The sequence below is a fragment of the Lonchura striata genome, chromosome 4 (genome assembly GCF_046129695.1).
Source record: "Lonchura striata isolate bLonStr1 chromosome 4, bLonStr1.mat, whole genome shotgun sequence".
NCBI lineage: Eukaryota > Metazoa > Chordata > Aves > Passeriformes > Estrildidae > Lonchura > Lonchura striata.
In genome coordinates, this window is record NC_134606.1 from 15,831,767 (window position 1) to 15,842,739 (window position 10,973).

The 10,973-nt window shown below is 35.6% G+C and overlaps 1 protein-coding gene across 1 annotated transcript in view; it reads right to left on the minus strand.

Annotated features, from left to right (window-relative positions):
• The window catches only part of LDB2 (LIM domain binding 2), a 363,936-nt gene extending 359,644 nt beyond the window's left edge, over positions 1 to 4,292 (minus strand). Inside the window, exon 1 of the mRNA XM_077782782.1 lies at positions 4,196 to 4,292. Within this exon, the coding sequence (XP_077638908.1) occupies positions 4,196 to 4,215 (20 nt within the window). The 5' untranslated portion in view covers positions 4,216 to 4,292. The remainder of the gene's footprint in view (positions 1 to 4,195) is intronic.
• Positions 4,293 to 10,973: the final 6,681 nt, after the last annotated feature.

The window sequence follows — 10,973 nt, forward strand, 5'->3', positions numbered from 1 at the left end:
AATGTGCAATAACTAGTGAATACATTATAGTAGAGCCTTTGCATCCAAATAGTTGCCTATAATTCTCCCATGTCCCTGCAGAGGTATCAGTATGTGTAATAGAATATATTATCTTTCCTTATAAACCTTTCCTATGCTAGTCAATATTGAACAGAAGTTGTCCCTTTTTAAAATGGTAAAAGGACTACAGAAGATCTACTAACTGAAATATCTGCATGCTACATGAGCTGCCCCCTAAATCAGAGAGGAGGAAATGAAGGTACAACTGTAAAGAAGTCATAGCCCAAATACTGAGTGTAACAGAAATTTTCAGGCACGATCACAAAAATAACAGCTGGTGCAACTATTAGTATGTTTCACATTGCTGCATTGTAATTTTCACATATCAAAAAAAGTAGAGGCAAAGACAACAGAGGATCAGCAGCTAATAGACTGTCCTCAACTTCCTCTTTGTCTTAGCTTACAGGAATTCCTACTGTAAAATGATTATAAAAGAAATACCATGATCCTGAACAGATATGCCTACAGGTTTTTGTGTAGTATGGGGCACAGCACATCACTCATTCTACTGAAATAGCCTGTGATTTCTTCTTTTTTTGTCAGTTTTCAGCATATTTCTACTGATTTTTTTGTTAAATCAAAATTTTTCCAATCTTCCCTCAGAAATAGTTTGTGGATAAGTATTGATGTCCATGCTTCTCTTTACACTGTCACACACGTTTAACAGTTCACTTACAGATGTTTATTTTGCTCAGCCATCTGTTCCATCTGAAACAAAAGAGATCACAGAAAATGAACTCCCACTGTAACTCTCTTTCTGAATACATAAACAACTGGGTTCTCAACAAAAAGTCTGTTGGTTTTCACAGCGTGTTGGAAAAGATTGCACTTTATGGATGACTCAGGAAGCCATATCCTCAGTCTGAACGGTGTGGATTATTGGTAAGATAATGAAAAAATGATGAGTGATCATGAAATAAAGGAGCATACAGATCACTCTAAAAATTTTCCTTGCAGGATGGTGTTCTGTTTCTTTTTTTTTTTTTTTCTTTGTAGTTGCAGGTGTTTGGTTTTTTTTCAGACAAACCCACAACTGAGAACTGGATTGGACATAAGGAGATGCAGTGAAGGGCAACAAACTGAGAGAAACAGATTTAATGAGAGATTTGAAGAGGGAATTTGGTGGGCAGTGCCAAAATATAAGAGTCTGTTTTCAACCACAGGGATGAGTTGGCCCATAAAGACTGAGTCACAAAGCAGTGGTCAGGTAAGAGGCACATGCAGAGTGGGCATGAAATGGGAATAATAAAGTCTGCAAGAGGTATACACAATACTATGTAAAACAATAACAAGAAATAATTCTAATTTGGGAAGTCCATTAACAAGTATTCAAATTTGAGAGATTATGAGAATGAGAGAAAAGGGAGAGAACCATAAGAGAGTGAAGTTTGTTATGAAATCTGTTAACTAAGAAGAAAGTTCAATTACTTGATGTGACTGGAAGACAGTAGAGGAAAGGCAAAAGAAGCAGCTGCTATAGTACTGTCAGAGAATTGGTTTTCATGAATATGGAGAGATTTTGTCCATCTGGAAATAGTTCTTATCCATTCCTGCCTCCTGATCATATATCTGCATGGAAACTGTACCTTTATTTGTTTCCTGGCCACAGCTGTCCAAGGCTGTTCCAGACTTTGGTCCTGAAAGATTTAGAATGCCCTCAACCTAAAAACTGAGCAGGTATAAATAGTTTACCTGGGGTATGATCTGATCCCCAAATAAATGAACATAAATAGATTCAAATCTCATTGAAGAAGGCAAGAGTAACATCTTGAGCCAAGCCAATTCACTGTAACTACTGACTCTCTTTACACTGACATGTATCAAGTCAAATTTCCTCACACACCAGCCCAGCTCTCACTACAGGTTTCACTTGGCTTTTACCACATTAACTCCTGTTGGAATGGGTATAGCTGTACCATAATATCTGACTTCAGAATGAAAATTTCCATATTATATACTCTCTGAAACTAAACAACCAGATGAAGCATGACATTTCAAGCAATTGAGCCAACCAAACTCATGTCCGGATACCTGCAGTCAGGTTTTAAACCAGAATTATACTTGGGGACTAAATCCAGGCCTAAAAGAAATCAAGTAATGCAACCTCGCTTCCTATTTAACAGATTAAGAAAACTAAAGAGGCAAACAAAATCCCAGCAATGACAAGACTTAAACCTGGAGTTTCTGTGGAGGTAGTCCCACTTTAAGTTTCCAAATTTGGATATCTACGTACCACAACAGCCTACCTGATCTCCCTGTGCATTAAGAGACAAGTAATGTGGTAATTTTTTTGGTTTCTTTTTTTATTTGTCAAGGGACACTGTCTGGTATTACAGCAATAATTATTTTTTTAATGAGAAATTATGATTTTGAAAAATAAATCCATAAAATATTTGCACTATAAAACAAAGAATAAAAACACTTTATATGTAATATTACATTTGAAAAATACTTTGGCATATTTGATGTACACACAAGTTTGGAAAATAGAAGCTGACTCTAATAAGGTAATAGTTTGTAAATGTGTTTAAATTCCCCACATATATGTGTCGCTATAGGACACGTGAAAGCACAACGCAAGCTACCTGCTATTTGCAAGGTAAAGAAGAAAGTTTATTTTCTGACTCCAACTTTTATACTTTTACAAAGGTGACAGTGGATTGGAGAGTGAATGGGCCACCTCTCCAAAGACATTGGACAAACCACTAGTACCTCAAGTTTCTCCACCCCCATAAAGGAATGCAAAACAATATATTGTTTATAGAAATCATGTGGGAAAGTTTTCTAACAGAACATAAACTCAGAAGGCTTTAGAAAATCTTAAGAATCAGGGTGACAATATATCCATCTAGAATTACATTTATAGATACCCAAAGAAACACTAGCCAAAAACGATCAGACCCAGGAAGAAGTTCAGTGATGCTGTTTGGATATAAACCCACAAAAGCTGACTCATCTTGTGTTGTCACAGCAGCACAGGAAGAAAGCTGAGTTAGCCCAGGAGGGTTAAGCTTCACCAGACTGCAGGAAAAGTTGCAGTACAGCTCCTCATTTATGTCTGTCTCAGAAGCCCATGCACTGCCCTGCCCTGCCTAGCCCTACCCAGAAAAACAGAAATAGCCAAGACAAAGAACGAGCTTTTGAATACATTAGGATTTATATTCAGTCCTATTGCTTGTGGGTGAGTTTTCTCTCTGACCTCCTGCACTATAAAAAGTGTTCATCTTTAACATGTGAAGCTTTCAGTTTTTTGAATGGCTATGTTTTACCACAGTGAACAAGGTTTTATGGAGCAACACCAGTGAAGTAGGACACCCAAGCCAAAGCAACTTAGATTCTTTCAAGTTCATGTTAAAGGGAACTGCAGCACCTCTCCTCTTGTCCTTTTATTAGGTCACACTATTGATGATGTGCTTTTTCTACTGATGTCTTAGCCATGAAATAATAACGTTACACCACATATCCAAAGCAAAAAGAATAGACACTCTTAAACAGGAGAAAAGATACATCCACAGCTGCTTTTACTGGGTGCTGGTCTTGATACAGTCTATAACACCTGATCTCATGGCATAAAAAGACTCAAATAGCTTGAGCTTCAAATCATCCTTGCCGATTCTCTTATTCATGTACTTCAACATATACATACACATCTTAGACATTAATCACTAGGAGTTTACACACAGACTAGTCAGAAACACCCTTATTTTAGAAACACTGCTTCAGTCACTGCCATCTTGCTTTCAGTTTGCTTCATTCAAAATAAAGACACTCTCACTGCTAGCTTTGATTTGATATACAACCCTTTCAGACTCATTTCTGTTGTTCTTGAAGCATCCTGTACTAGTCTCTACCTGGATATAACCACACAAATTAATGCTTATGCTGTACTCAGTACAGTGACAGCATTAATAGAGCACTATTTTGTTGTCCACAATAAGCTCCCTCTTGTGCCTCTGGTGTTCTGTAATTAGGCCCCTTCAGACACACAGTTTGGTTATTGTGGTTCATCAGCTTATAATCCATTACTCTAAATAGCTTCATTTTCGTTCTTCTTTTATTTCCTTTTTCCTTTTTTTCTGGTAAATTAAAAAAAAAAAAACAGAAAGAGGTAATGGAAGTAAAAAGAATTACTCACCCTTCATCTCGATCTAACATAATGTTTATGGGCAGCAGGGAAAGCAGGAAGATGTTCTTGTGAAGAGAGGAACTTGAACAGCTTTATAGGACAACAACCTAGGAAGAAATGACAAGCCAATACCCACATTTACTGTTTGTAAATCTGAGCATTGATTCTGCTTTCACAAGTGGCTTTCATCAAATGCAAATCAGAAGCCTGGCATCTGCTTGAGTAACCAGGCAGCCCTGTCCCCCTTTCAAGGGAACAAAAGCCATACAATCAAAGGATTTTAAGAGGATGGCAAACTTATTGTAAGCTAGAAAAGGTTAAAAGTCTGCCAGGCCTAAAATATACCTCTCAGAACTCCCAAGTATGGAAGCACGTCTGACCTTTCTGAATTTTTTTTCTTGTGAAATGTTTCTATATATTTGAAACATGATAAAAAGTGACCAAACAGAAGAGACATAAACTAGTCACATTTCTTACTTCTCAACTGATTTTGAAAGCTTCAGAAAGCAAACTCATACAGCTTTATTTGTTCTCAGATTCCAAAAATCCAGCTCTGACCAACAACACTCTGGCTGCTGTATAGGACCTACCTGTGCTCCCCAGCATAAATGACAGATCCCATTCTGTAAAGATGGGTAACAACTGGAATTCACTCCAGACATGCTTATTCCTGTCTCAGAAATATTCACTAAGGGTGGCACACCATGGAAAATGGCTGAATAACATCTGGGTAGAGAAAAACATACTTATAATAATATTTTGATATTGTAAAATAATGTTTTAATAATATTTAACCCTTTCAAATACATTGCTGAAATTCTTCTTTGAATTAACTGAAATTTCACTACTTCTACTTGCTTCAATTTAAAAGCATACTTTCCCAGCAACAAAGAAAACCAGATTACTATTTCTACTGAAAATCTCTGAAAAATGTCTAATACTAATTTCACATATATACGTACTGCGAAAATAAAGCCTTTTTCTGTATGATAGCAGCATAAGATAAACTTTAAAAAATATATATATAAAGACTGAATGAATCCATCAGAGGGTGTCTAATTGTCTTATTTCTCATTCATTTGGGAATAATCACAATGCTTATCCCAATGATTATGAGGTTAGAAACCAACATTCAAAAACTTGTAATAAGCCTAAAGTGTCAGTTTGGTAAATTTTCAGCATTTTATTTAGTAATTGGTTCTAGATTCCAAAACAGAATATCATCTCACACACAAGTTTTAGCTTTATAAGAACAGGATTTGTCAATGCTGTTAATAACTAGATGGATAATAATTCACTCTGAGTAATGTCTGAAGGACCCTGCCACTGTGAGGATTCTTTGTAATTATAAGCAGTTTAATTTAAAACAGGTGTTGGTTCTAATGTTATGAATTATCTAACAGAGCAACCTGTGCTTTCTTCTGAAGGAGTCATAACCCCCTCAAGCATTTAGAGACAACTATAAAGCAAAGGCTGGCAATTCTCTAAGGCAAAACCAGAACAAAAGAACAGCAACAGGAAGGAGGTTTGGGGTTGGGTTTTTAATATGTAGTTGGAACTAGATAAATCAGATTATGAAACTGAGTGTCACAAAATTTCATGGAGCCCAAAAATATAGATAGCACTGAAATTAAATTATGTGAGCTAAAGGAAAAATCTATTGATACATATTGGTCCTGGTGGTACAAATGTAAATCTGACCTTCAGGTCAGATGGACATACTAAGACCCACCAGACTTACCCTGTACTTTGTCTCTTTTTAATTCTATGTTTTCAGCACCTCATATTGGCAGATATCTTTGATGCATTACCCAAGGAATAACCTTGAAACAGCCTTCCTTCTGAAGCATAGAATCTGGAGTTCAAGTAATGCAGATACAAGTGATGAAAATAAAAAATAACCAAAACAACTACCAAACACAAACCAAAACAGAAACTTTATGGACTTTAGAAGAAGATCCCAAGTAGGAAACAGATTCTGTTATCAATGTAAATATACCAGGTAAAAGACTACTTCAAGGAGGAAATAACACATAGAGTCAAAGCATGAATGGTAATTCTGGACTAAGCATCCTGCCTATCACATCTCAAATACTCTCCCCTGTTTGCTGCCAATGAGGATTTCTCCCACACTCAAACTCCTTACAGAGAGCAAGACAGCTACAGAAAACAAAATGGAAAATCCAAATGAGCCAGACTACAACAAATGAACTAAAGGAAGGGATCAGAGCATCAAAAGTGCAATAGCAAGGGAACTAGTGAGGGATGTAAAACAGAGCATTCCTGACAGCAACCCAAGCAGCTGATGAATGCTGCCAAGTGATGCCCAGGAACAGAGACATCACTGTCAAAAGGAAAGTACTGAGTTGAATTCAACATCTGATATTGAGCTGACACTTCCATCCAGCCCACTAAGAACATTCTTAAGGCAACACAATCAGGACAAGAAAAACAGAAGTTACATTATGCTGTTTTTCAATACAATATCTTGTGTTCAGAGATGATCTGCACCCACAGCAAGGTTTTCCCCACAAGGACCTTTTTGTTGAGTAATATGGCAAGACCTTTCTCCTCCCAAAAGCAACATCTGGATTTAGAGTATTCAAATCAGACCCCGAAAACAAAGAAATTCTGTGCTGAGTCATGCTCAGAATAATTCTTACCTTCTCTGTGGTTCCTTTCAGCTGCAGATATTAGACAATGTTTCCCAAGAAAGAATGTAAATAAAGCATTATTAGTCCTGCAAATTAGTCCTTATTAGTCCTGCAAATAAGTCACTTTCACAATACCAGCATTGCATAACTTGTTTTCATCTAATACAGTCATCTGCATAATAATTGGTCTTCCCAGACCCTTTGACAGAACTACAAGTGTTGGGGTGGCATGCTATGTTTGCTTAAGATAGCTATTCTAGAATGTCTGCAGTAATACCCAATGCACAATAAAGGTGATACATTTTACCAATGCTATGCAAAATGCTGATGGCCTAATGTTAAGTATAGCATCCATTTTTATTTTGCTTACACAAGATAGACCTATGTAATACAAGCCTGATACAGTGATAAAAATTAAATAATATAGACATTAAACTACTATATCATTGCTTTCCTCATAATCCTATGGTTTTAGCCAGATCCCGCTGCATTATTATCAGATAATACACACTGATTATTTCTTGAAATATGAGTCAGAATTATTTGAATTGTTAGTTTCTACATCTCATTAAATCAATGGGACACTACATATGATAACACAGATTAAAGGTTAAAATCTTCCTAGTGTCTTTGATATTTTTGATGTTGTCTCTTACTTTAAAATTAGAGCAGTGATAGTCCTAACTGTAAGATTTTCAAAGGCACTTCAAACAAAAACATCAAATATTGAAATTGCTTTAACTTCTCACCTTCTTGTCCATCATCCACTTCTTTCTCCTTCCATACACACAAACACATTCTCACACACACCAAAAAAGCACTGAAGATTAGAAAGAGTCAACATTTTTTTAATGTGAAAATATAGAAATACACTCTCATAAACGTGAAGCTACCATGGCTTGAAGTCTAAACATTTAACACATAATTTGTAACTTTAATCAACACATCTCATTTTGCTAATGCGTACTGACTGCCTGCCTGAGTGCTAATGAGCGTCCCTGAATGCTAATGGCTCTGTGAAACTAGATGGCCTCTGAGCATCACATGGATTATCTGAAACTTATTTGCATCTCAGATTCCCAGCACCATTCAGCTTCACCTCTCTTTGACCTTCACATCTTATAAACTAGGGAGAACAGTTGTGTTATGAAAGGAAAGCCAAAACTGAACCAAAAAATGAAGGCAGGCATATATCCATCTAGACTACCTTAGAAACAATTTAATGAGTTGAATATTCTCACACTAGAATATGGTCACTGTAAGTCATTATACATCTTGTCTCTCTTTTCTTTGAACTCTAATGCATACAAGACAAATGCCTAAGAATACAGTGTGTGTAACCAGGAAATACTAAGAGGATTGTGAGAAGAATTAATACCTTTTAGAGCCAATTGATTTGCCAGCAATAAAACATATTGAATATATTATACATTATTGTATGTATTACAATGGGGTAATAACATATATATATATATAATAAATTCAACACAGCTGGAAAAAAAGACAAGGATTCAACTACACAAGACCTCCTTCAAATCCCATCCTGTGTATTAAAATTGTATATTCCCTTTTGTCCAACATATAACATTTATTTGATGATGGTCAGATATGTCCTGCAACATCACAAAAGCCCCACTGTCCTATTCCAGTAAGTAGATATTGAATCAATGCTCTGCTTTAAAGGGAAACCTATACTCAAGGTATTATTTCACTGCCTACTGCATGTCATTGGACTCTATGAAAAGTCAGAAATCTTTTCCCTGAAAGCTTTTTTTCTCTTTGAATTATGTTTCATGTTGGTTTGGTTTTTTTGGGATTTTTTTTTTGTGAAGAAATCCATGGATACAAATATATACACGTGTACATATACAATTACATATTTTCAGGAAATGAAACTTTCTTGTCTGTAAAGAAACATGAAAATTATAATTGAAGAATATGATGCAAATATTATTTTAAAATAAACTTTTTAACACTTACTACCCTCAGAGTAAACTGATAATCAGATCTCTTTCCCAGCTTGAAATACAGTGGAAGCACTTGATATATTGTTAAAGTCAAAACCCAGGAGAGGCCATTAGATCATCTGGTTTGCAATGTTCGTTCCATTTGACCACCAAATTTAATATGGAATCCTTTAGATGTGGTTGACTCAAACATACCTCCCAAAACGGTGTATGACTTTGATCTGACAACTTCAGCTCATGGAATATCCACACGTTCTCTGTGTGTTTGGTTTGCAGTGGCTTAATCACTTCTCCTTTTAAATTTGCTATGATGCAAGCTTTTGATACATGGAGAAGAATGAAAATAAAGACCTGTAAGCTTCTGTATCTGCTTTTGTATTCATCTGAACACACTACTACTGGCTACCTTATCCAATAAGTCCTTTTTCTTTTACTATTTGCATTTTCTCCCATCCTCTCATCTGAATTTTGTCTAATATTTCAAGGCTTATTAAAAAATACCAGCATGCCAGATGTCTTTTTAATTCTTTAAAGACTGTTTGGTACAAATTATCTGCAACTCTGAAAGTGTTTATCCTTTAATGTCTATCTATGCCCTAAAAAGCACTTCCTTATCCTCATGGAATGCAAACACATGGCTTTCCAAGTACAGAACAGAAAGTCTTACTGAATATTTCTACATCTTCTTTATAATTATTAAGTATTAATTTATTTCCCATTGATAAGGGATCTATAGAACCTCTAGAATTTCTCTGACTCCTCATTATGATTAGCTTTTGGTTCCTCCCCTATTGTCCTTGGATTCCTTACAAGTTTTCTGGATTTTTAATCTTCCATATTACACACACTGACATTTATTTACCAAAACTACTTTTCTTTAACTATAAAAAACAGCATATCCTACAAGAAAACAGCTGGCTTCATGAAAACATCTCCAGAGACAGCTACCAAAAAAAATCAGGTTTGTATAAGACTGAAGACAAGTTTTTAAAAGACAAAGCTCAGGGGATCATGGATTCTTTGGGAAGAATGCAAATTAGTGTCTAAAACAAATTATGTCACTGCACAATCAGGAAGCCTAAGACTCCTGCATTAAAAAGGCCATGATTTAACCTTTATAAAACACAAGTCAGTAATAGAAATTTGGTGAAACAATTAGATTTGACATTGCAAGGAATTTTAGCCCATCCCAACAAGGATAAGTGTGATGTTTGTTACACTCATACATAGTAGGTACCAGCATCTGCCACAATCACATCAAGAATTTATAAAGAAAAAAGTGTAATGTAAAAAGAAAGCTAATATTTTGGTAGACTAAAGCCTATGTGAGTAACTTTATTGAGAAGTTAATTGTTCTGGGTGCATGCCTAACACTTTTCATAACTAATTCTCAAATACAAAACTATACATTACAAGTTGAACAAAAAATGAATAAAAATGAAAGCATCATAATTTATAAACATATTGTATCAGTAATAGTCAAACAAATATAAGAGCATCTTGGATTGATAAAATTTATTCAGAAGATTCCCATTAATACTACTGGGACCTTATTACAGTAAAGCTTCTAAGCAGTAATGGTAGAATAATATTCCATAATAAACTATATCAGGTAAAGTTAATTGATTTTGGAGTCTAAAATAATTGCATTTCTATTCTGGGCCCTCTCATGTTAACAAAAACAATATTAAGGATCTGAAAAAAATTAATCTAAAAATGTAAACTTTGATTAATTTTATGACTTTCAAATAATTTGTTACTAAATTAACATAACATATACAAAACAGTCCTATCAGATATTTTAAGAATTTTGTGAAGTTTTAATTAGCCTGACAATTTTCATCAGCTTGTCATCTAATACCATAGTGTAATACTCACTGTTTCCCACTTCCCTGTAAGCTGCCTGAGTTTCTCTCACATCAGACAAGAGCCCACACTGTAGGTTGGCTTTTACAACCAGTTATGAGTTGTAGTGGTGGGTTATGTAAGGTGAACAAAGGACCTTGTCAGAGACTTAATTCCCCACTTTCTGACAACATTCTCAAGGCAGGCAAAAGTCAAATCCTCATGCCATGCTACCTGTGCTGAGTTACTCCAGCACAGAGACACCTGAAAGAATCCCAGCAGGGCAGTGAAGCTATTCCAGGCAGAGCCCATGGGGATATG